The sequence below is a fragment of the Rhipicephalus sanguineus genome, chromosome 5 (genome assembly GCF_013339695.2).
Source record: "Rhipicephalus sanguineus isolate Rsan-2018 chromosome 5, BIME_Rsan_1.4, whole genome shotgun sequence".
In the NCBI taxonomy this organism is placed as follows: domain Eukaryota; kingdom Metazoa; phylum Arthropoda; class Arachnida; order Ixodida; family Ixodidae; genus Rhipicephalus; species Rhipicephalus sanguineus.
In genome coordinates this window covers 193,346,535-193,373,507 of record NC_051180.1, presented here as the reverse complement: position 1 = coordinate 193,373,507, position 26,973 = coordinate 193,346,535, and the positions used below count along the sequence as shown (strand labels likewise).

The 26,973-nt window shown below is 45.9% G+C and overlaps 1 protein-coding gene across 3 annotated transcripts in view; it reads right to left on the bottom strand.

Moving 5' to 3' along the window:
* Nucleotides 1-26,973, bottom strand: part of LOC119394543 (cytoplasmic aconitate hydratase) — a 486,597-nt gene that overhangs the window by 153,300 nt on the left and 306,324 nt on the right. For all 3 annotated transcript variants that reach the window (XM_037661865.2, XM_037661864.2, XM_037661866.2), the window contains one exon: nucleotides 24,795-24,937. In XM_037661865.2, coding sequence (XP_037517793.1) covers nucleotides 24,795-24,937 — 143 coding nt within the window. The remainder of the gene's footprint in view (nucleotides 1-24,794; nucleotides 24,938-26,973) is intronic.

Sequence of the window (26,973 nt, the reverse complement as noted above, 5' to 3'; positions counted from 1 at the left end):
AATACATTTATGTCATTTCTGAACTAAAACGGCCATTAAAAACCATTCTGTATAACTTAAAAGAAGCATCGCGACAACATGAAGCATGAAAATTTTTGCGTGCTGCCCGAGCAGCGCTGCACCCAAACAGTCTGCGGATAGAGAGACGCAATGTTTTATTCTAACAGCTAGTCCTTTATTATGTAATTTGCGCTATGGAATGAGTACACGTTCTCATCTTTCGCTGACGGATAAGTCAGGCAAACGGAAATACCATATATGCTATGTGAAAAAAACTCATCAAAAGGCGTGGCCGCAATGTAAGATTTTAGTACCAATACACGAATAATATATAAACAAGAAATATTCTTTCAAGGTTGTTAGAACGAACACATAGCGATGGCAATCCACGGAAGACTCGTGCTGTGGAAAATAAAACGCAGAAGGTGGAAAAGTGCGGGAAAGAGCAAAGAGGGTCGGCCTAAGGCCAACATAAAGGAAACGCGCGCTGTTCTACAGTATAGCTAGGGAGCGTGGAGTGAAAAACACACTTAAAAAAACAAAGCAAAATAGCATGCGCTACTGCGGCCCGCGCCCCGGAAGCTCCCAGTGGGGAGAGGGAAACTTCTTTTTTTCTTTTTTTCCGCTGTTCTCCGGTTTTCTTTCTCAGCGTGGAGCCGCCTCCTCTTTCGAAGAAGCCGCACATCTGCAGGCCCGCCGTTAGTGCCCAGCAGTGCTTTTTGCCGCCAAGATAAGAAAATGGGACACGTCCGAAACAGCACCACTAAAGACTTGCGTTTGTCAAAATTTACGCGTGTACGTCTAGGTAGTAACAAGTTTGAATTAAGTTAACGCGAATTTATCTTTTTCTTTAATGTGCAATGTAGTTACACCTTTATCTCTTACAGATAATAAGCTCATATTCCTCGATATGCCTATTTGAAAAGTTTCTGTTATCCCATCACTTTGTCAGAGGTCGCCTTGCATATGTTTGTGACATTCATCATTTTAGCACAGCATTTCAAATAAAAATGAACCCTTGTTTTTAATAAAAGACAAAGCAGGTACACCGTAACCTACATTATAAAGAAGTTAAAATAATCCCAACGATGCACTGCCTCAAGATACGAAATAATGCCAGTCAGAAATCGCATTGTGATCATTTTATACGTCTTGAAAATACCAAACAAAAAGATAAGCAAGCGAATATGATGCATGGAAATGCATTAGAAACATTTCGCGGATTTGTCTGATCTTCTGACTCATGCGTGTAAAAGAATCGCTTAATGGAGCATTTCCGGCGGGTAACGCGCAACGCGCACGGCTGTTCTGTCGGAATGTTAATAAAATGTTTACCAGTTCTGTTATTTCACAGAATGATAATTATCAATGGGAGCAACACGTGCTTAAAACTGGACGCTGTAGCTTTATATTTCTATGATTCTATGGAGGCTGTAGCTTTATATTTCAAGACGCGTTAGACAAATGCATAGCTAGTGCCTCGCGGTAATCTGCCGTCGTCGGTGCCTCGCATGCAAAACGAAAAAAAAAAGTAATAAAATTACATTGCTAATAGTAGACGCTTCACGTGCCGTTGACGATATGTGTGGCTGACTGTAGAGGGTGCGCAACGTAAGCGTGCCGTACGTTTCTACACATATGAGAACTTAATTATCAAGTCCCTTGCTGACGCACCACATGGGACCAGGTGCACTGCTCGACACCGTTAGATTGATTTATATATTTGCCCAGCCTTACATCGGCTGCATAGAGTGACGAGGATTTGGCAGCAGAGTTCATCAATCTAACGCCGTTGTTATCGAAAGCACAGCAAAATAACGCGACGTGGTGAAAAGTATTCGTCTCTGATCGAGTGACAAGTTGAACACTGGTCAATTTTACTTTGAAATTCAACATTTAGGTTTCGAGCTAACAAGCGCGAGCGCGTTTGGGCAGTATGTTGAGGAATAAGTCATGTAGTGTAGCTACAAACGCGATGACGGCCTTTGGTCAAACAAGGAAAACAGCAATGACCGTCAACCATAGACGTAAGGGAAACTTCCGGCTAAGGGATAACATCGAGTTTTGCTCTGAACTGACTGAAGTTAAGCTATTAATCGGATGCTGACTATACATGCGATGGCCATAATGATGAGCGCATGCAATTGGCATCAATATGGAAGTTGGAGTTCTTCGGCGTTGTGAAGAATTATTCGATCGGAGAATATCGTTAAAATATTTTTATAACCTTGAGAAATCGCAAGATTTGAACACTCTGGAGATCAATGTATTTGCCACCAGGAAGTACATAACGGATAAGAAAGTGCAATCACGCGAATTTATGTTTAATGTGGCTTTACAATCGTCCATTGTGCCGCGGTATAGAATTGACTGAAATAGTTCGCAAATGGCACGTTGATTGTAACCGACCATATACATTACACCATGTATTAATAATAATCTTTATTGAAAATGAATTAATTCATTCTTTCTCCCGTCGGAAAGGTTTTGGCTGCTTTATAGCGAGACCAAAAAAAATATTAATTTCGTCACACGAATTGTGCGAAATAGAGTTCTCGCGGACAGTACAACTTTAATGGAAAATTTCATATACGTGTTTCAGGGGCGCGAAAGCTCTAACTGAATATATGAAAAGCTGAATTGCGAAGTGATCTTAAAATCTGGCATTCTTGTAGCTTATTACATGTCCATTTGTCTAAGAATGACGTCGCATTTGCAGTTCTGCTCCAATCAATAACCCCAGCCCTAAAGTTACATGTTTGCTGTGCCTCAGTTTTCCCGAATCCAGCCGAATATTTCTGATTTGCACATAAAGTATGTGAATAAGAAAAGGTACAATTGCGGAGTTGGTTAGGATGCGGAATTTAAATGTCGAAAATTTTCACCTGTTTCGCAAGAAACTTCAGAACCTTTAGCGATCGGGCCGCTGAGAATCCTCCGCCGGATTGTCATGAGCACCTTTCAAGCCTTATGATGACCTGTTATGATGAAGCACTTATATGCTCAATGTACAGTGGTACGACATGAGTGCTTTTCAAGTGTACCGAGCGTTTACGGTTTCTGCTCGAAGCTCAAGAAAATGTCCGCCTTTGCATGCATTAGACGCAAAGCATTTGGTTGAACAACATCAATAAATGGGAATAAATGCGAGTACCGAGCAGAACTTTAATTTTGATCCTGATGCTATAGCGCGCTAATCTCTATTAAAATATCGATGATTTTGAACTGTCCACCGAACTGTCCACCGCTTTAGCACGGTCGTGAATATAAATATATGATTGATCTGATCGAGCCGCATGACAGAGGGAGGACATCAGATATAATGGAAACATTTGGAATATAGAATCGAATATCATCATATCATACTTGATTCGGTCTTCGGGAATAGCCCATATGCGTTAATACGAATGTTTCAAAATATCATCTATGTCCAAATAAACACAAAATTAGCGTAAAAGTCGCTTGAAGAGCCAGAATTCGATAGTCCGCACACTCTGAAGAGTTTTAATATTTGTACTTGATGCTCAGTTTATGGTTTTCATGTTAATTTGTTTTAATATGTTAGGGTGCCAACGATATTTTGTGTTAACAACGAAAACGGTTCAATTCAAATTCGATTCGCTTTTTGGACGCACTAGCGCTGCCCCAGAGTCAGGCATGTGCTTCAGTGGAAATTTCGCGCGCCTTTTTTTTCTCACCAGACACACGTGCGTTCCCCCGAAAAAAAAAAAAAAAAACAAGTGGTGAGATGGGGTCTTCGCGGTTCTTGCTTTGGAGAGAGAGCACGCGCAACATGCATCACATCCCTCTCCCAGAAAGAATTACAAGTCCTGAAAGGAGGAACGAAATGTGCCGAGGGCGGCGGGGCGTGCAAGCGGAGCGCCGTAGAGCGCCGGACCTCGGAACTCTCGCGTTTTCTTTTTTCTTTGTCACCGCGCTGGGGAGGGAAGCAAGCTCCGTGGCGTGCGTGATTTCCCTTCCCGCGAAATCGTAGCTCTTTCGAGCGAGGACGTGCTGAAAGTTTGAAACACTACGCAGAGGCGGGCAAGCAAGCACTCAGAAGCATTTCGTTTGCCTTGATCCTGGAGGCGCGCGGCCGTCTCCCGCTGCCGAGGATTTGACGCGAACCCGTAAGTGACATTCTATTTCCTCGGTGTATCGTATCGTGACTTTTGTCTAGCGACAAAATCAAATTTTATTTGCGCAATTGATGCGTCAATCTGGTCGTCTCTTCTAGCGGGCAGATCAGAAATGTGCAGGCGAACGGTGGTTATATTTGTCCGTGGACCCAAGACATCGTTGACGGGCAAATATGTAAGATTTTCTTGTTTTTTATTTGTGGCATCTTATAGTAGGACCGTAACCTATTTTGCCGTTTTCTCTAAGGAACACTGCAACAAGGACTGGTGTGGATAGCGTGCTGCGCTGGTCTCGCCAACTGAGAAGAATTCTGGTAAGACGCATGCTTGTTACGAAAGTTTCACGCAATCACTTTTCATTTGATCGCAAGTGTGCTGTAAATGCCGACTGCACAATATGTGACTGGCCCGCGGCCGCTTTGAAGGTAAGATTGTGTTCTCATTAATCTATTTATTGTACCATTTGTTTTGCAGTGACATTACGAGCCAACAATGAAAACCTCAATCCATCCTGTCTCCACATATTTAGTTTGTGCGCTGTGGAGCTTGAAAGCACTTCTCAGAATTTCAGCACACTGGCATTTATTGTAAGTGCAGTGTTTTTCTTATTTGTGCAGTGACAAAATAATTTTGTTTAGTTGTGTGAATAGAGTTTCTAGACGCGACATGACTGTGCAACTGGTCAAGTAAATAGTCTACCTTTCTCAGAGTATTATTCATTGTTCTTTCTTTCAGTATTTCCCGACAGAAGAACAATGCAAGTCTCACATCTTGATGAGGGTGGCGATTTACCCTCTCACATCTCGACGGTAAAACGTGGCATCTGCGTACGTGTTCAGGGCCAAGAGCACGAGAACTGGCCGAAAGAAGGGAGCCGATCCAACAAGAATGCCGTCCGTTTTATATATATGTCAGCGCTATCATGCAGCGATCACATGGACTGTACGGTTGCGTTGCACAAGGGCTGATGCAAACGCTCCGTGCGAACAATGTTGCATGTAAAATTAGTGCATCTACATCATTGCAAAATAAACATATAAAGAGAAAACTTATATTCACGTCTTTCTGTTATTGTGTGTTACGTATTAACACGTTAGTGCAGACCGTTAGAGGCGTTTAATTCCGTCTTACATGTGCACTCTGCCCGTAATTAATTCAGATAGAGTTAAACGCCTCTATAAACTGCCCGTTCACATTAAATACGACACGCATCAACACACCAGAAAAACAATTGATGCGTTTTGTTAGAACACGCACAAAAAAAAAAAGAAAAAAAGCAGAGCAATACTAGCGAGAAACGTCCGCAACCGACCCACGGCCGTCGGTAAATCGACGCTTATGTGATGTCTGGCCTTGGTCAACCCGCGAGCGGCATGCACTCGGCATCGTCGGCCACGGTGGACGGGCCTACATCGGGTGCCGACGCAGGCCCACATGAGGCCAATGTCAATCCCCAAGACCGGCCCTACATTGGTTGCCAAGGTTGGGCCAACGACAGTGCAGTTGGCCAGCGACATCAGGCCGACATTTTGCCAAGGATAAAATGTTGCTTGGGACATGGCGTAGCCGCTTCACTGTGGGCCGTCAGCGACGGGCCCGCTACTGACAGCTGCGCATTTGCGGCTCCTCCGACCAGGAGATATCATTTTACTAATGAGATGACATTTTTAAAAAAGCAAGCAAAAAATTCGAATTGGAACCCTAGCACGTCAGCTCGAAAGGGCAGGGCCTTTTAGGGGGTATTTACCGCAGAGTGATTACAAACTCGGACGCGCTGGCGGAAGGAATTACGAAAAAGCTGTTCTGGATGAAGATCCGTGGATAAAGTACATCTGAGGAAAAGCGTCAACGCGTTTCCACCGTTCGCGTGCTCTTCCATAAACGCGAAGCAAGGAAAATTCGATATTGTCCCATATATCTACTGCGAGCGATTCCAGATTTCATTCCGCGATGTCCGGAAACAGAAGTGACAGACATTTTAGCGGCACTCATGTAGTTATTACTGAACATTGCTTTCCTTACGTGCCGTGCGACGCTTGAAACGAGCTATCAGCAGCGTTTCTGGAACAGACGATGTCCGCCGATGAATCACCGTCGCACTTTCTCGCTACCGATAGGCCTAGACGTCACGAGCCTCTGCGGAGAGCGCGTTTTGCTGTCGAGCCGACTTGCAGAACAGAAGCTGCGTCGGCACCGTGCATGGCATTGTGGCTTACTCTGAACGCACGCGCGAGCGCTATTTATTCAGCGGAATAATTCTTGGTCCATGATTGCGACTTTATTGGCAGCCCCAAGATCGAGCTGCACATGTTCTGACGCGCCGGCGGTGCGATTGCCGGTGATAGACGCCCCCAAACCCGAGACTTTGGCGCAAATTTCGTCGATATTATCAGGATGGCGCAGTAAATACAATTTGGCGCACTTTGGCGCAGTTGGCGCAGGAGTGGAATCACTGCATATGTTAATGTGGTTCCTTCCAGACATGAAACCTCTATAGGGTTTTTTTCCAAAGCAGTTTTAAGCACAGGCATGGCTCTGAGGTAGAATACTGGGCTCCAATGCAGAGGGCCCAGGTTCGAACCCCGTTCTATCTGGGATATTTTTTGTTATTAATTTTTTTCTTACTTTGTGCGATATCGGTTACGGACACCGGTGGCGGACAACTCGGCCCCACAAACGGCCGTTGAAATGATCTCATACCAGCTTTCACTGTAAAATTTACGAAGCTAATACAGCATGGCACAGAGCCAACTTACACATTCCAAATTGTTGACGAAGCCACCGATGGCAATCACCATTGACAATGAAGCCATTGATGATGAAGTTGCAGCAATTTATGAGGACCTACAGAGGTGCGTGTGGCGACTTCAAGAAGTGTTTGCAACAACGCACTGATGTAAAAGGAGGCCATATGCCAGATTTAGTTTTTAAAAAATGACCTTGTAATTGGTGGTAAATGAATGACATACTCGGTCCATGTTATAGACACCCACCTTTTTCCCTGCATCCGTATAAAATATATGATTGCTTGATAATGTTAATAAAGACCAACAGATGATGGTACTGGGAATGTTAATTGCTCTGTTTTAACCATATTGTAGTAATTGAGATATAAACGTGAAGAAAGTGAGGTGGACGAATTAATGAATACTTTATTAAAAATTGGTCTGGCAGTTTTCTACGAAAAGACAACTTTGTCGTCCACTTTACTTTTTTTCACATTTATGTCACAATTACTACAATAGAGTTACAACAGTGCAATTGACGTCCCCTATAACTGCTGCGGCTTCATTATCTGTTGGTTTTCATTAAGGTTGTATCAAACAAAGACACGAGCTCTTAACATTTCCTGCTTGAAATATGTCAGTTGACTCCGTGCCACCCTGTATTTACGCTATATCATAGAGGACGTACTAGTGAAAGGCATATACACATGTCCTATTTGCATAGTGCGGCAATATATTTTGTCTATTTATGTAATGCCAATGGAAATGCGTGGTAGCCAACAGAGGCGATACGAATTTGTAGCAGATATATTTTGTGGAAAACAGCACAATCCTGTCTCTTGAGGCAAATGTAGTGAATCTGGCACCCTATCCTGTCTTCTCTCATTTTTCTTCCTTGTTCGTAGTTGCGGTACAAATATTTCGTTACGCAAAAAGGCCTTCGCCCAGACAAGGACGATTTCGTCTGCTATTACCTGTTCCGCATCTTCTACAAGGCTGAGTAGACACTGTTGTTTTGCTACACTGCAGCTACGAAAGGAGTCCTCAGTCATGCGAATCTTCTCAGAATGCCTTGCAAGCCACGAAACCCGTGGAAACACGTGCAGAGTGCGTGCAAAGCAACGGGAACTCAAGGCAGAGCGAAGGGATGAGTGGAGAGGTGTACAGTCGTGCTAAGAGTTTTTGCGCCACACGCCGCGGCAGTGCCCGGCACTGCAGCGCCCCTCCATGGCGTGGGTCTCCTCTGTTGGGAGCGAGCAGTTATGGAGACACCCTTTATTGGACGCACCTCGATGGCCTCATAGGTAGCTTAGCGCCGGCACGTTCCCCATGGGTTTTGCTGTCAGCGCTCTACGAAAACACCCCGCAGAAGCCCTCCAGGACATTTGTACTTTCGAAACAAAATATGCTCTTTACTGTGAAAATAACAATTTTCGATGACCAGAAAAGACAAGATAGTTTACAGTCCCTGCCTCTTAGCAGAAAACAGAGCACCTACGCTTCACGCGGTCACTGCAATGGAGACCCCTGAACGGGCTTCTTGCATGAAAGGTAGTCAATCGCCGAGTGCAAACTGTGTGAAATATGTTGTTGGAGTGGACCGCCTGCATAACCAAATGGAGCATAACAGAAAGAAGCCTCAAGCCAGCGATCACACGGGTTCGTGGCGACCGACGATGCTTCTGCATGTATGAGCATGCATGTATATTCGTACAGATAGTTTCACTTTCGCTACGAGCATATTTTGGCACCGTGCTGTGAACTTTAGATCGCAAAATATGAGGATTTGTGAGTACACAAACTGTATAACAACTACGACTTCCGCACGCCATGCCAACTTGTGATCTGCTGTCACAATGATTCAATGTTTTTTTTTCTTTTCGGTCTAAATTCAAGTATGTTTCAATGTAATTTGACAAGTTGCCTCGCAATGCATAGTGATTGGTCTTCTCACCGAGCAATTGCCGCTGCTTCTGTTCTTATTTCAGTGCGTTCGTTTCATTTGTTGCTCACAAGAAGCGTGAGGAAATGCGATGCTTTTTAAAAGTGAAGCATTTCTTAGCGAACCTCAGGTACTTTGGCCGTTTCTTTCTTTCTTTCTGTCTGTGAGCCTCTTCGATTAACGTCTGGCAGGTGCTCGGGCAGATGTTCGTTTTTCTCGGGCAGTTTCTCGGGCAGCGCCGAAGCTCCGCCCACCTGCCAGAACGCCGCTGATGCTGCCGTAAACGCGTTTGTTTTTCCCTCTCCAGCAGCCAGCGGGCTGCCCGCGGACTCGCTCTCCTGCCGGAACGATTTTACGATGGCAGCAAGCATACGACGTGCTCTTTTGGATGTTTTTTTATTTTTCGTCGCGTCGTCTGCTCACGAATTCTGGAGCACAAGTTTCGCCGCTCAGTTTGACGAGTCTTTTTTTGGTTCGCTGCTTTCACGGTGGTTGAACGTGCATTTCACTTGTAGTCTTACGTTGCTTAGCATGGCGTCTGCCTTAAGGTCACGAAATATTATTTCAAACGAGGTGCAGGCAGAATTAAGTGCGCCTTCTCTAGAAGGACGGATGCATTGTGCTGCACGATGGTAATCCCGTGTATGTGATTGAAGGCAAGACATTTCAGTGTCGTGCGAGTAATTTTCGTGTTTATACGTTTAATTCGATTTCTTGCGCAGCGCCGAAGCTTCTTTGTTTTAGTAGCTCTCCTCCGATTCTGACGGTCGCGATAGGCGAATGTGACAGCCGTCAAGGGCCCCGATGATATATGGAAGGCCGGCTTCCACCCTTTGGAGTTGATACAGCGCACGAAATGCTTGCTTCATGTGATGCCGTTGCCGTCCGGCCACTTGATCTCACTCGCACTGATCGCAATTAAGAAGTCAAGAACACGCCGAATTTTGCTGTGCACACTCAACCCACTCACATCGAATTTGTCCGCAATTACATACATTGTAGTTTGCGTGCCGAGATAGGCCAGTCAGAGCAGATCAGCACAGTCTTCTCGGCTGACAGCTTCGTTCTTCTGACTCTGATTTGTTCTTCCGAGTTCTGATTGCACGAGAGCCTGTGCCACCTTTGCCAGCCTTGCACTGTTTTACCGTATGGTCCTTTTTCGTTGCAACCTCGTTGCAACTTCATTACATCTTTACACCTCATCACATTTGGTGGAGGTTGCCGAGATCCCCAAACAGACCTAGAGCTCAGCCCTCGCTCGCAAGTTGGCCGAGAGACCACTGGACAACATGACTGACGCAGTCACTGCCCAGCCAGCACCACCGGTTGCCCCGTCCCCCTGCCCCGATGCTACCCGTCAACGGGACCCGCCCATCTTGAGCGGAAGTGGTGAGCACGACGTCAAAGACTGGCTCTCCTTATACGAATGCGTAAGCGCCAGCACCAAGTGGGACGTATCTTTTATTTGGCTGACGTCGCTAAACTTTGGTTTACCAACCGCGAATCCGCCATTGCGAACTTGTCAGCCTTCAAGACCCTCGTGACCGAAGCATTCGGCTGACCAGAGGTCCGCAAGCTCCGAGCTGATTAGCGTCTGCGCCATCGAGCACAGCAGCCTGGCGAGACATTTCCTAGTTACATTGAGGATGTGCTAGACCTCTGCAGGAGGTTAACCCATCCATGCCGGAAGACGAGAAGATCAGACATATTCTCAAGGGTATCGAGGATGGCGCATTCCAGATGTTGCTGGCAAAAGCCCGACCACTGTGGCAGTGCTTGTAAGCCTGTGCCAGAGCTCTGACGAATTGCGCCGTCAGCGTTCCATCGCCCGGCAAAGTCTCCCACCACCAGATTCGATCTCGGCCATCACAGTCGCAAACGGCAATGTTTGCCAGGGAACACTTACTAACCAGATCAAGGACTTTGTCAGAGAGGAAGTGGCCCGACAGCTCTCGCTGCTGCCTCATAGCGATGCGCCCACCGCAAGCCTGCCTTCGACACTGCGGCAGGCCATACGCACCGAAATTTGTGAGGCCCTACCTGGCCCTACCACACAGTTCTGGCCCCTTAAACCGTGCACTTAACTACATGCCATCCTCCTCTCTATGCAGGCTACGCAACGCCTGCTCCATCCTCACCTCTCAGCTACGCAGCTGTGGTCCGCGGCCCCCACGCACCCAAGCTCCTTATCAGCACCACCCCATCCCGCCTCGCCTCCAGTTTTCAGGCCCCCACCACACTTCTTCCGTCCAACAGATGCGTGGCGCACCCATGACAACCGCCCTATCTGCTTCGCGTGTGGCATCGCTGGCCATGTCGCACGCGTCTGCCGCTGCCGTCCCACACCTGCGTACGCCTCCTTCAGAATTCCTACCTACGCGCTGCAACATGCCACCACATCTGCATCTAAACAGAGGCACTCCGACTCGGATCGCCGCTCAGAAAATGCTCGTTTCCTTCCCTTCGTCGCCAGTCTCCATCGCCTATGTGTTGTCGACCACCTTCTGATGAGGGAAACTAATCAGTGCAGTTCCGGAGGCAAGAACTGCAACTTGTGCGCAATTCTCAAGGCCTCCATTTTCGCCGCAAAATGTTATTGATGTCGATGTTGAGGGAGTCACCGCACTAGCGCTTGTAGATACCGGGGCCGCGGTTTCTATGATGAACGCGAACTTTTGTCGGACTCAAGAAAGTGACATCTCTCTGTGGCATGGTGCTGTCCACGGCTAGCGTGCAACGCATTCATCCCTCAGCTGTGTGTACGGCGCGCGTCGTCATCCAAGACATTAGGTACACTGTCGAATTTTTTGTTCTGCCATCTTGCTCTCATGACCTCATCCTGGGTTGGGATTTCCTTTCACGTCATGAAGCTATCATCGATTGTTCACGTGCGGGAGTGTCCATTGTGCCAACCTGTGAATTTTCATCGCCTGACCGTTCTCTTCTTCCCTGCAAACTCATTGTTGATGCTGACACTATCTTGCCTCCGGAAGCTTTAGTCCCTATTACCCTTTCGTGTACTGCTCAACCTGACGCCACGGTAGTGTTTACGCTATCTCCAGTGTTTACTGAACACATGGGCATCGTTCTGCCATTTGCCGTTCTCACAATTGCGTCTGGGTCAACCATAATGCTGGTTACAAACCACTGCAACTACCCCATTGCCTTACTCCGTGGTGAAACTTTAGGGTATGTACAACGTGTCGACAACATCGATGATCTTGATCTTCCCGATGACACCACATGTTGTCACATTGCCACAATCACTCCTGCATCTCAGCCATCAAGTTCGTCAGTGTTCGACAACGCCACTGACGCAAACGTCCCCCCCTCTCATCGCCGCCAACTTGTTGCTCTCCTTGACAAGTTTATCTCTTCTTTCGACTTTCAACAACTTTCGTTAGGCCACACCACGACTATCAGTCATACTACCGACACCGGCTCCCACTCGCCCCTGTGACAGCGGCCTTACGGCGTTTTCGCCGAAGAGCACCGTGTCATTACGGAACAAGTGGATGACATGCTTCAACGTGGAGTCATACAGCCTTCTCAAAGTCCTTTGTCATCACGTGTGGTATTGGCCAAGAAAAAAGATGGGACCATTCCATTTGCGTTGACTATTGCTGCTTAAACAAGATTACGAAAAAAGACGTCTACCCGCTACCGCGAATAGACGATGCTCTTGACTGTTTACAAGGCGCCGAGTACTTTACATCCTTGGATCTGCGTTCTGGGTATTGGCAGGTGCCAATGGCTGAGTGTGATCGCCCTAAAACAGCCTTTATAATGCCCGATGGTTTATATGAGTTCAACGTCATGCCATTTGGGCTCTGCAACGCGCCTGCAACATCTGAGCGCATGATCGGTGCCATTCTTGGAGTGGAAGACTTGCTTGTGTTACCTGGACGACATAGTAGTCTGTTCAGCAGATTTCCCGACACACCTTGCTCGTCTGCATGAAATTCTCACATGCTTACAACTTAACAACAAGAACTGCCACTTTGCAGCACGGAAACTAACCATCTTGGGACATGTCATCTCAAAAGACGGCACTCTTCAGGATGCCGATAAGCTTCGAGCTGTCGCCGAATTCCCAAAGCCCACATCGATGAAAGCCCTCAGACGTTTTGTCGGCCTCAGCTCCTATTTTCGTCACTTTGTGTATAACTTCGCGTCTATCATCGCACCTTTGACAAGTCTGCTTGCCAACAGCAAAGGTATATCTGCATGGTCACCTGCATGTGATGCGCATTTCACCAGTTGCGCCGCCTGTTGACCTCACCCATGGGCGTCCGGAGGGGGGTGCAAGGGGGGGCGGCTGCCCCCCCCCCCTGGAATTTCGGATAATATCTTTCTATGCAGTAGCAATAAGCTGCACACGTTCGTTAGCACAGAAAAGGTCCGCATATCCGTGTGAAACGGCCTTCAGGATTGCCAGCCAACTTTGCACGTTATTACATATTATTGACTAACCTTGCCGGTCAAGTCACGGTAGTGAACCCCCCCCCCCCATGGATGCACCAACCTGGAAAAATTTCTGCGGACGCCCTTGACCTCACCACCTATCCTTCGTCACTACGACCCCACTGCTCCCACAGAAATTCACACCGATGCAAGTGGCGTCGGTCTTGGTGCAGTTTTGGCACAACGGAAAGGCACCCAAGGTGAATACGTTGTCGCTTATGCAAGCCGTGCTCTCAAGAAGGCTGAATTGAAGTACTCCGTTACAGAGAAGTGCTTGGCGATAATCTGGGCATTGACGAAGTTTCGCCCGTAGCTTTACGGCCGGCCTTTCGACGTGGTTACAGACCACCACGCTCTATGTTGGCTTTCCACCTTGAAAGAGCCATCGGGACGCCTGGGCCATTGGGCACTTCGATTGCAGGAATACGATATTCGTGTTGTATATCGTTCCGGTTCCAGCGGATGCTGATGCACTCTCCCGCCCCCCAATAACTTGAGATGTGGCTTCTCTGTCACCCCTCTTTAACACCTTGTCACCACTCGGCACCAGTGACATGCTTTCGGAGCAGCGTAAAGACCCATACCTTGCCTTGTTGCTCGACTACCTTACCGATCCGTCTGCTGTCCCTTTCACTAGAGCGCTGCGCCGTCAAGCAGTCCACTTTTCCGTGCGAGACAACATTCTGTGCCGCCGCAACTACATGCCAGGTGGTCAGAAGTGGCTCCTTGCTGTCCCTAGTCATATGCGCTCTGACATCTGTGCGAATTTCCATGCAGATCCCCAAAGTGCTCACGCCGGCGTCCTGAAAACCTACGAAAGGCTGCGTCAGCGATATTACTGGCGAGGAATGCATCGCTTTGTGCAGAAATACGTTCAGTCTTGTACTACATGCCAACAAAGCAAGACACCTCCGCGACACCTTACTGGCACGTTGCAGCCGCTCCCGTGCCGGGCTCGCCCATTTGACCGCGTGGGTATCGACTTCTACAACCCCTGCACCCGTATAGTGGCTCTGGAAACCGGTTGATTATTGTCGGTGTCGATCATCTGACGCGCTACGCTGAGACTGCAGCTCTCCCGGCAGTGACAGCCCGTGAAGTTGCACTTTTCATTCTTTGCAGCTTCATTCTACGCCACGGTGCTCCGCGGGAATTTCTCAGTGATAGGGGTCGCGTGTTCCTGTCCGAGGTCATCCAAGCCCTAGCTCCTCGCTGAATGCAGCATCATTCACCGGAAATCCACCGCCTACCATCCACAGACAAATGGTCTCACCGAGCGGTTCAACCGCACACTCGGCGACATGTTGAGGATGTATACCTCCTCCAACCACACCAACTGGGACACTGTACTACCTTTTGTCACGTTCGCATACAACTCCGCGACGCAAGCGAGTACTGGCTTTTCCTTGTTCTTTCTCTCATACGGCCGCGAACCTTCCCACCCACTGGACACCATACTCCCGTACCGCCCTGGTGCCTCTGAGTGCACTCCAGTTTCTGAAGTCGCCAGATGCGCCGAAGACTGTTGTCAGGTGGCTCAAGGTCAACAAAAGACGCGACATGACGACGTTTATCACCCAGCTCCTACATTTCCTGCTGGCTCCCTTGTTTGGCTTTGGGTACCCCCCCCCCCCCAAGTCCCCGGCCTTTCCTCTAAACTTCTGGCGTGGTATCATGGTTCATACCGTGTCATTCATGCCACCTCGGCGGTGAACTACATCGTCGAGCCCCTTACACAATCGCCAGATTTGCGCTGTCGAGGACGCGAGACCGTACATGTCGACCGTCTCAAGCCCTACTACAACCCCCTCATTCTACGTACTCCCTGAGTTGCCAGGATGGCTACGCTTCACCCCGGGGGTATTGTAGAGGAGCAGATGCACGAACGAGTATGCGCCTGTAAAAGAGGACGAAAAACAACCCGCGTTCTGATTGCGTGAGAGCCTGTGCCGCCTTTGCCAGCCTTGCACTGTGTTACCATGCGGTCCTTTTTCGTTGCGACTTCGTTACATCAATAAGCCTCATCACAACAATAACAAAGACATTCCGCTCACCTACCTGAGAACTCTTAAGAACCCGTTTCCACACACGCACAGGGATTCGTGAAAATGTGCATGTGTTCTCCATCATAACGGACAAGTATAAGCACTACATATCAGCTTACCACACCTGGTGTTGTTAATACCCATGTTGCTGTTGGCATCGTTACGCAACTGTAAACAACTGGCTATATAACACATGTTCAGACTGTTTAGCATATGTTTGTGCATATACTATTAGCACATATCTTTATGCGCCATTTCATATAGTTTCGCTTAAAGGGGCCCTGCAACACTTTTCGAGCATGCTCAAAAAGCGCTGCCGATCGGTAGTCGAGGCTCCCGAGAACACGCGAGCCAAATATTATAGCGATGCGCACGGCCTGGAATTTACAATGAATTCTCAAAGTCAGCTCAAAATCGCTCCCTCTTCTCTCGACAAATGATGTATTAGTCCGCAAAATATGACGCGATTGTCGGCAGTTCCACCATTGGCTGATGTTATAATCACGATAACACCCTCATTATTACTTTCGTTGTTAATTTTGAGTTCAATAAGTAGATAATATGTATGTTTATATTCTGTTATCGCGTTAAAAACACCGAACAAACATTAATATTAGCACTTCCGGTCTCACCGACAGCTCGTCTGCTCGTAGTTGCGTGGTTCCGTTTTCTTCGCCATGCGCAGTGCCGAAAACGTGAATATTTCTGTGCTTTTGACCATCGCCGGTTGCCGTTGAGAGTGGCAGCCGTTCGAGTGTTGCCTCGTCAGCTGGGAACTGCATCGTCGGCACGTTCTCACGACCGACCGAGGCAGCCGTGCAGCATGTCTCCGATAACAATGCTGGCGTCCGGTAATGGCGGCGCTTCGGGGTCGTCTGCCAGTGCCGTCGTGCCGTCTTACGAGGCGGTGTATCGGAGTATGGGCCGAAACCGATCTCAGCTGTCATTCGTTCCAAACGAGCGCGCAGGTTTGCTTCCATGGTTGGCAGAGCGATGAAAACACTACGGCGTTCGAGGTGCACACCCAACATTACCAAACCGACGCGCAGTTTTCAAGCACGCGCGATACACATCGGCTCCGCTCGACGAGAACGACGCAAGCCGACCGGAAGTGGCGGCACAGACCACGTGGTTGCGCCCAGACGTCAGAGAGAAAAAAATGAAGAAAAAAATTTCCGCCGGCGCTCTTGGGCGGAGCCTCGCTCGTCTGCGCTCCCTCCTTCGAGTCGCTGCCTAGCTCTCCGCGCGCTCGCGGCGTTGAGTTGAGGGAGAAAGCTGCGGAACGTGATCTCTATAATTTGGTAACACCACTTAGACTTGACGGATTCGAAAAATTTTTGCGGCATATGACTCGTGAAGAGTCATACGTCAATAATGAGACTATTCCAATATAACTAAGAAAGGTGTTGCAGGGCCCCTTTAATGTAAAAAATTACGCCACAGCCATCTTTTTGCCGCATGCTTCGCATAACATCGATTCTCACGGTATGTGGGATCTGCTCAATTTTTTTAATGTGCTCCTTAATTATCGTTCCCTTTGCATTCCTGTGAATTTGCCGCTCTCTGCCACCAACAAATTCATATACCAAAGCTTGCCCACTTCGAGATTGCTGGTGGAAGGAGAAGTCTTCAACGAGGCTAAGCATGTAGCGCTAAAAAAAAAAGAAAATACAGTAACGTTCTCAGGACTTGTTCTGCAAACGTCGGCTGTGAACAAGGACCCACATGAACTTGAAATAGCGGTGAAAGAAAGAAGTTATTGCAGCAACCTGCAGCTGTAAAGCAGGGTAACAACAACGCGTAAAGAGTAAGATGCAAAATTTTAATGTGCAGCATTATTTGGTGTGTTGCCCGGCAGTTTTGGCAGCATGTTGGGTCTAACGAAAACAGCACGGCATCTTTCCCACATAAATAAATAAGGCTCCAAGAAAATACATGGGGTTGGGGAGTCCCAACTTGAGTCTGAGAGTGGCACAAATAAATTGGGGCTTTTTAGCATGTAGCGTTTGTGTCAGGAGAACGCAAGTTTGACTGAGAGAATGTTTTTGCCAACATAAATGTAGCACACATCAGCTGCAGCATTTGACTCGCTAGTTATGTACAACCACCAGCAAACATTGTGTAGCTTCTGAAGGCGAAAGCCTTAGTTGCCTCATCAAGTGGGAAGGTTGACTGTCAGCGTAGGCATCCCGCTAGTGATGCAGAACTATCGATGGTACTACCAATACTATCGATAGCTGAGTCACTATCGAACTATCGGTGGTAAAAAATACTATCGATAGTGCTATCGATAGTAAATTCGATGGTACTATCGATAGTATAAAATAAACAGCACGAACTCATTGCTGAATAAACTTGGTTCCCCAAGCGCGAGGTACACAGTGGAGCTGGAGGAGCCGGCTGAAGGGCAAGAAGGCTGACATGCCCTTGTTCTTCACCAGAGTGCTTTGCTGACACATGATCATAAAGTCCAACTGTTCAGCTGTAGCGGAAAGGAAGCCGTCACATGTGGTGAAACTGCGTGGCTTCAAATTCATATTGCATTTTATGATTTCAAAATAAAAAAATATCAAGAACTAAGTTTGTTAACTGTAAGGTGTAACTGCTTGTTTTTGGATATGAATTTATTGATGGACATATCACGCCATTTTCAATGCGTAAATAATTTATTTCTCTCGCCAAAAATTGCTCATAAATTAAGCGAAGCTGATCATAGGCTATCGCAAATATTTTGACAATATGGCTGGGCAGTAACAGCACCATTATTCACACCACTATTGAAAGTATTGTCACATGTTTGTGACGGTGAAGAATACTGCAGCATGACCGGGAAATACGGAGCTCTTTATTTGGGCAAACTTGTGCCCAGAAAATCAAAACTCAATATACAAGTGATATGCGCTGCGCACTGATAACAGCGAGAACAGTCGCCGGTCGTCATCTCATCATCGGTGGAACGAGTCGTCTTTTATACATCAGTCATCGAACCTTCCAGCGTTATTGCTGGTGCTTGCGTAAGCTCTCGAATAAACTTCACTGTTCGCGTCCGGCACGTATTCTTAACAGAATGATCTCAAACAATCGTGAAACTTCTCAAACATTACAGTGCGGTCTGCATCAAACGTTGCTAACGGTCTTTGTGGGATGAAACCCGAACACATCAAAACAAAGCAATAAACACGCATGGCCGGAATATCGCTAGTAACATTAACGATGTTACTACCGATTGCATTATCGATAGTTTGTTTACACTATCAATAGTTTAAAAAAAACTAACGATGCTATCGATAGTCAATTTACCGATAGTTCTGTATCACTACATCCCAACACATCACAACAAACTATCGATAGTTTGTTTACACTATCGATAGTTTCAAAAAAATTAACGATGCTATCAATAATCAATTTACCGATCGTTCTGCATGACTATATCCCAACACATCACAACAAACTATCGATAGTTTGTTTACACTATCGATAGTTAAAAATAAACTATTAATGCCATCAATAGTCAATTTACCGATAGTTCTGCATCACTAAATCCCAACACGTCACAACAAACTATCGATAGTTTGTTTACACTATCGATAATTTCAAAAAAAGCTATCGATGCTATCGATAGTCAATTTACCGATAGTTCTGCATCCCTGCATCCCAACACATCACAACAAACTATCGATAGTTTGTTTACACTATCGATAGTTAAAAATAAACTATTAATGCCATCAATAGTCAATTTACCGATAGTTCTGCATCACTAAATCCCAACACGTCACAACAAACTATCGATAGTTTGTTTACACTATCGATAATTTCAAAAAAAGCTATCGATGCTATCGATAGTCAATTTACCGATAGTTCTGCATCCCTGCATCCCAACACATCACAACAAACTATCGATAGTTTGTTTACACTATCGATAGTTAAAAATAAACTATTAATGCCATCAATAGTCAATTTACCGATAGTTCTGCATCACTAAATCCCAACACGTCACAACAAACTATCGATAGTTTGTTTACACTATCGATAATTTCAAAAAAAGCTATCGATGCTATCAATAATCAATTCACCGATTGTTCTGCATGACTATATCCCAACACATCACAACAAACTATCGATAGTTTGTTTACACTATCGATAGTTAAAAATAAACTATTAATGCCCTCAATAGTAAATTTACCGATAGTTCTGCATCACTAAATCCCAACACGTCACAACAAACTATCGATAGTTTGTTTACACTATCGATAATTTCAAAAAAAGCTATCGATGCTATCGATAGTCAATTTACCGATAGTTCTGCATCCCTGCATCCCAACACATCACAACAAACTATCGATAGTTTGTTTACACTATCGATAGTTAAAAATAAACTATTAATGCCATCAATAGTCAATTTACCGATAGTTCTGCATCACTAAATCCCAACACGTCACAACAAACTATCGATAGTTTGTTTACACTATCGATGTTTCAAAAAAAGCTATCGATGCTATCGATAGTCAATTTACCGATAGTTCTGCATCCCTGCATCCCAACACATCACAACAAACTATCGATAGTTTGTTTACACTATCGATAGTTAAAAATAAACTATTAATGCCATCAATAGTCAATTTACCGATAGTTCTGCATCACTAAATCCCAACACGTCACAACAAACTATCGATAGTTTGTTTACACTATCGATAGTTTCAAAAAAAGCTATCGATGCTATCGATAGTCAATTTACCGATAGTTCTGCATCCCTGCATCCCAACACATCACAACAAACTATCGATAGTTTGTTTACACTATCGATAGTTTCAAAAAAATTAACGATGCTATCAATAATCAATTTACCGATTGTTCTGCATGACTATATTCCAACACATCACAACAAACTATCGATAGTTTGTTTACACTATCGATAGTTAAAAATAAACTATTAATGCCATCAATAGTCAATTTACCGATAGTTCTGCATCACTAAATCCCAACACGTCACAACAAACTATCGATAGTTTGTTTACACTATCGATAGTTTCAAAAAAAGCTATCGATAGTCAATTTACCGATAGTTCTGCATCCCTGCATCCCAACACATCACAACAAACTATCGATAGTTTGTTTACACTATCGATGGTTTCAAAAAAATTAACGATGCTATCGATAATCAATTGACCGATTGTTCTGCATGACTATATCCCAACACATCACAACAAACTATCGATAGTTTGTTTACACTATCGATAGTTAAAAAAAAAGCTATCAATGCCATCAATAGTCAATTTACCGATAGTTCTGCATCACTAAATCCCAACACATCACAACAAACTATCGATAGTTTGTTTACACTATCGATACTTTCGAAAAAAGCTATCGATGCTATCGATAGTCAATTTACCGATAGTTCTGCATCACTACATCCCGCGTCGGTGGCGTCAACACGAGTGATGCAAAAAATCACGATCCGTGATGACATTACCATATGACGTCACTTATCGCCAAAATTTGTAACGTCATTATGGCGTCACCATGACGCCACATAACGTGTAATGCAGTAGCGAAAGTCTTCGTCGCGGAAGTGCTTGTTGCACACACGACTCGTAGCCCATGGCTGCTTGCCGGTTCTTAGCTTCACAACCCACGCTACACGCAGTTTCTTGTCCCACGGGTATCGGTGCAGGCTGACACTGGGCTCTGTTGCGTACGTCTGGCACTATGGCACCAAGCAGTAGAGCAGCATGTCCTTCGCCTCACTATAATGGCGGAAACTTATATTAGGCGTGTCTTGAAATCCCGTGTAGCATACCGATGGAGCAAAATTGTAGACGTCTTGTACTATGCAATTTCTGTGCACGCCAATGCACTCCAGGTGGTTCAATTACCCGGAGCCCTCAACGACGGCGTCTCATATAGCCTGGGTCGCTTCGGGAAGTTAAACCCCACAAAACAAAAACAAAGCCACACAACGTACACACGCAATTATACATATACGTATGAGACCGGGGCCTAATACGGGCCTGGCTCAGGCCCGAGCCCGACCCGAGTCCGAAGATCACGGGCCCGAGCCCGGCCCGGACCCGATCCAACAACCCCTTACCCGGCCCGGCCCGGCCCGTGCAGTGCTCTAGTGTGAAGTTTTTCGGAAATTATTTCTACGTTGAAAGAAGGGCTTCAGGGATACAACAGCTGCGCCAATTGCGCCAATTTGATACAATTCCTTATTTTTGCGCCAAGCTGAGCCAAAACTGCGAAATTTGTTAAAATTGCGCCACGCTGTGCCAAAATGCCCGACCAGCTTAAAATTTTCTGAGTTGTGCAAATTTGAGTGAGAAATGGAGACCGCGTTGGTCGTCTGCAGTGTAGGCATCGTCATCCAACACATACGCGCAGACCCTAACCCTAACCCCCCGCGAAAGAAAAGAAAAAAGTTTCACCGGAAGGACGAAGCAATGTATGTGACAGCAACAAATTGTAATGCTATACGAAGTGAGGCTGGCAGCAAACTCTTTTGTATCCGATTTCGCGTAACTCTACAAAACATTGGTGTAAGAGAATACGGCGTTTCCAGGAAACGATGCTCTTTCTGCAGTGTCTTCGCATTTAGAGCGCAGCACGTAGCAGGATATACGAGCCGCCCGCTGATGGCTGCCGAGATAGCGCGCGCGCTCGCGCCCATGGAATCAAAGTTCAGAAGTTGCTGCTCGAGCGACAGCACCCGGCACGCTCTCTCGTCTTTTCATGCTCGTTCAAGGTGGGCGAGCGTTTCCTCTATGCTTCGATGGCAGGCTTCCCGAGCAGAGTGGTGTTATCGCATGTGCCCTCCATGCGACGGAGATGGGCTGCCTCGTTTGATATCGGCTTCAGCCACGTGCGTCGCACGCACTCGTGCGCTTTTGCCCACGGTAGAACATACTATGCAAAGAGATATGTTATCAATTTGGACTTTATACGGGAAATGATAGCAAAAACTCATCGAGTGTCCATATAGTTGCTATCCCAATAGAAAAGGACAATAGTTCTCAAATTTCCTGATGCTTGTTTTATTGCGTGCAGAACGCTATTTCAGCCACTTTTTCAGCCACTCCATCAGAGCGATAGCACTGGCCGTGGCTCACGCTCCTGCAAGAACAGTTCCTCTAAACGCCAACACTCTTCATGTGTTAAATAATGTAAAGAAAAGTCTGACACACTGTTGCCACCATGCACAAAATGTGCATCTCAACAACAGTAACTTGAAAGTTTCAAAGTACTACCTTGATGATGAGGCTGACTTGAAAAGCATTTCGTATCCTTAGTAAGATGCTTCCAAAAGAGACATCTTTCTCATAAGGGTAAAAACACACTGTGCATGCTCCTTTTCTCCATTCATCTGCGCTTCTACGCCCCGCGAAAGAATAGAGCACTTGGTCGACAGCACTGCCATTCATTCCTTCTTCCTGTTTTCTATTCCATGCGCTGTTTTCCTAACGAACCAGTCACGAACCAACCAAATGTGCATGCTTCCACAATACATAGATTCCCCACGTTTCAGCCGCGCACCTAGGCACTGTGGGGGTGCTATCACCCCCTGTAAGTCCGTTTGCGCCTCATGGCGTACACGTGTTTCGCGGATAGGCCGCAGTTAGTTTACAAGGCCGCTGGGCGAGCAGTGGCGCTGTGTTCGCAGGGGTTAGGGCGCCCGCTGATGGCTGCCGAGATAGCGCGCGTGCTCGCGCCCATGGAATCAAAGTTCAGAAGTTGCTGCTCGAGCGACAGCACCCGGCAGCGCCGCCGTGGAGAGGTTAAGCCGGCGGACACAAAACAGTAGGGAGTCTCTTTTGGGTTTGGCGGCGCCGTGAATGGACGTCTCCCGTGGTGGGTCCGTGGGAGACGATACCGCGGCTCGTTTCTCGCGGACCTCTCGTGGTGAGTCATGCATCGGCGACGCCGCATTCGCGGTGCATTGTATGTCTTATGTTGTCTTGAGTGTGTGCTATGTTTTGTGGGTATTCATTAGCATTGTTTAAGGTTATTTAGCAAGTGACAAAGTGAAATCTCGGTATAACGAACTTCAGGGGACCGCAGAAGTATGTTCCTTATTCTGAAAGGTCACTATAGTGAAAGCCCAAAAATTTACCATAACAATAGAATTTCAGTAACGCAAATGTTCTACCTTTGCAACGGTACATCCTTGAACTAGTTTCTCACAACAATGCACACGTGAACGTCAGACAAGGCACGTTTATTTGAAATAGTCCGTGATCGTTTTTTGATGGGTGAAGCACAAACTCTGTGTCACGAAACGATTCTAGACCATCCGCACTTTTATGCGCCGCTTCGGTCGCTGTGCCACTTTTTTCTATGAATATGCAAAGTTTCCTCAAGTAGTTCAACGCATCCGTGGCCGACACGGACTCGTCGCGATCTTCGGGTGCTACCGTGACATCGTCGTCCATATCATCGCTGCAATTCTTTATCTTTGAGAATCGTGGCGCTCGTCGACTGTGCCACTCCACGTTCTTTAGCCACGACGGCTTGTTTCTTCCCGTCTTCTATTTCACGAAGAATGTCTACTTTCTCACTCAAAGAAAACTGCTTCCGCTTCTTCGCCGTAGGAGGAGTTGTTGAGCTCATGGCAACACAAACGCCGGGACGCAGTTCCAACACAATAAAATACGCAGAAGAAAAACAAGATGGAGAGGCCTCATACGGGTGACTGCATGCGAACAACTGATAAAGCAAGCAAGTAAAACGCGATGCGTTGTTGTCGCCTCCGCAGCAGGAAAAAAGAAAAGTGTTGGCTACTAGTACTTTTTTTTTTCTTCTCCCGCACCGTCTCAGGTTTTCCGAGCCCATGTTCCCCGGCACTCCGCTTACAAAACCTCACGTGTCGTCGCCTCTGAAATGGAGGGAAAAAAAAAAAAAAAAAGGAGCCCTCCGCCCGCGACTTTCTCCTGCACCATCTCAGGTTTTTGCGGGAGGGCATTCGCTCTTCGCGCTGCGTCGTCTGCTAGCTTACAGCTCCGACTGCCATGACGGACACACTGAAATCTAAGAATCCTCGCATTTCAGTATATAAGTTCGTAGTACTGAGGTGTTGACATGGGAATTAAACAACGATTGTTATTCTGAAATGTTCGTTAATGTGGTGTTTGTTAAAACGAGGTTTGACTGTAGTTGTGTATCAGATTCGACAGGCGAGCTCGTCGTATGTAAAAAAAGAGGTTAACAAAAATGTACACGTGTTGTTGCACGACCACGTGAATTGTCTCCATGTGTTCCGAAGCGGCGATATCTCAGACTCCATAATATGCCATCAGCTGGTCAAATGTGCACGTGTCCTTTTGCCAATGGACACATGGTTCTATGAAGGTTTAACAGCCATCGCTGCCACCACCAAAGTAAGGTTTTTAAAGAAAAGTGAAAACAAAACAACTAAAGGCAAGAAAAGGTGCATAAAATATGCGGAGAGTATGAATGAATTTTGCATGGCAGCGAACGTTCGTACCCACGGGCGGCCAGGTACCGTGCTGCTGGGCTGTTACGAGCAATGCTGCCAGCTGGCGAGATGTGGTCCGTGGTGACCGAATCACCCAAGTTCAGTAGCACGTAAGCCCCCTCTATGGATAGCATTGGCCGTGGCTCACGCTCCTGCAAGAACAGTTCGTCTAAATACCACCACTTTTCACGTGTTAAATAATGTAAAGAAAAGTATGACACACTGTTGTCACCATGCACAAAATGTGCATCTCAGCAACAGTAACACTAAGATATGTTTCATTGTATAGTTGCACTGCTGATTCATAAAGACGGAATAAAAATAAAAAATGACAAAGAAACTTCCCTTATTAATGAAAAGTATGTTCACAGTGATGGAAGCGACATTTTGCTTTTGGAGCACAATGTGGAGCAGAAAAAATGTGCACATAGAATTATCACATAGAATTATCACTGATCACTGCGAATTGCACAAAAACAAATTATTAAGCAGATGAGTAGTCACTGAACACTAATTAAGCTGAGCTATATACTTAAATTTTCGGGGACTTGTAGCAGAAATGATATAAAACCGATAAAGCTGAGCCGCAAATTATAAAAGAAACCACAATCACGTACAGCAGTTTATGATGAGTAATAGAGCAAAGCAATCTGTTATTTTAATATTTCCCCAAAATAGCCTGCATTTAAGATTTCAAAAAGAAAAAGAAAACTAGAAATTAAGTGCGAATAGGTTGAAAAAACAGCCTTGCCATTTCTTGTGGCAAAAATGAGGTCGGAGCTGACAAAGTGAGACACATCACAGTCGTCCATCACAGCAGTCCTATCAGTAAGATATCGAACTAATCTCACACACATTTTACCAAAATAGTATGCCTGTCAGGTGCAAATATCCAGCTAAATCCAATATAGGTATACCAACAATGGCACTACTTGTGTCATTGTCGATATGTTAGTATGGAGCTAGTATAGAAACTCCATACTAGCATACTATAGTACATACTATACTCGTGGACAACTTTTCTTGGCAATGAAGGAAAGGCTACGGGGGCGGAGCACATGTACTGCTCTGCGAATGAGTCCGGTTTCGAAATTAGTTTCAGTTTGTGAACCTTCCGTATCTCCTGTGACGGCTGTTCGATTATTCCAGTGGCAATGGTCGAATAATAACATTGCATACCATTTGCTTTGTCTGCATAGACAGCCATTTGTTAGTGAAATTCGTCACAAGCTCCTTCAATGAGTCATCGGAAAAGCTGGAGGGTGACGACCTGAAGACGCTTTTCTGACTGTGAGGTGCATGTAATAGGTACAACGTTTTCACACGTACAAAAATTTGAAATGACACTGTGTAAAATAAAACAAATATATATTTTATATCTCCTTGGTGCATGCTGCGCCTCTTTTCAAACAGTGTCCCATAAAAAATAGAGCAATGTTGTTTTTTATTCTCACGCAGAGAACACAGAGGCAGCTGTGGGACTATATTCTTCAGTGGTAGCACACGCGTAGTTTGGCTCTGCAGCCTTCTCTTCATTGCCAAGAAAAATTGTCCATGAGTATAGAATGATAGTAGACAGCTTGTTTTTTGTTTCGTTTAGGCTCGCTGGATGATCATGTGCTTAAAGTTCATTTTTTTCAGTTTACCAGGGCCATTTCGGAGCAGGTCCGGAGCAGTTACTAACAAAAATTACAGTTTGGAGCAGCATGGAGCAGCATTTCTCTTTTGAAGCAGTTTGGAGCAATTGGAGCAGCACTTCCATCACTGCGTTCATTAGAATAAATATGTGTCACAGGCTTTCAAAAATATGCAAAAATGCACCAAGAAGGCATGGTGGCACTGTTCAAGTAAGGCAGCATCGTTTGTACAAGCACACATCCACCTGCAAACAGCTCTTGCACCTTTTGAAAAATTAGAAACCAGGTAGACATCAATTTTTGCAAGATCAAGAAACAAAACAAACCAAAACTTGCCGCCGCACGCATGCATGCACACAGGTAGGGAAGACAATGTGTCCTTGGAAACCAGAGGTGCAAGAACTAAATTCCCTGCAGGGTGACAGCACTTGCCAGGCAAAAAAAGAGCTGAAAATGATGCGGTACATGTACGGCACCACCATTTGGGACTTGTTCGTAGCACCACTCACTAACCATAAACATAAAAAAAGACGTTTACATCAAGATGGGAG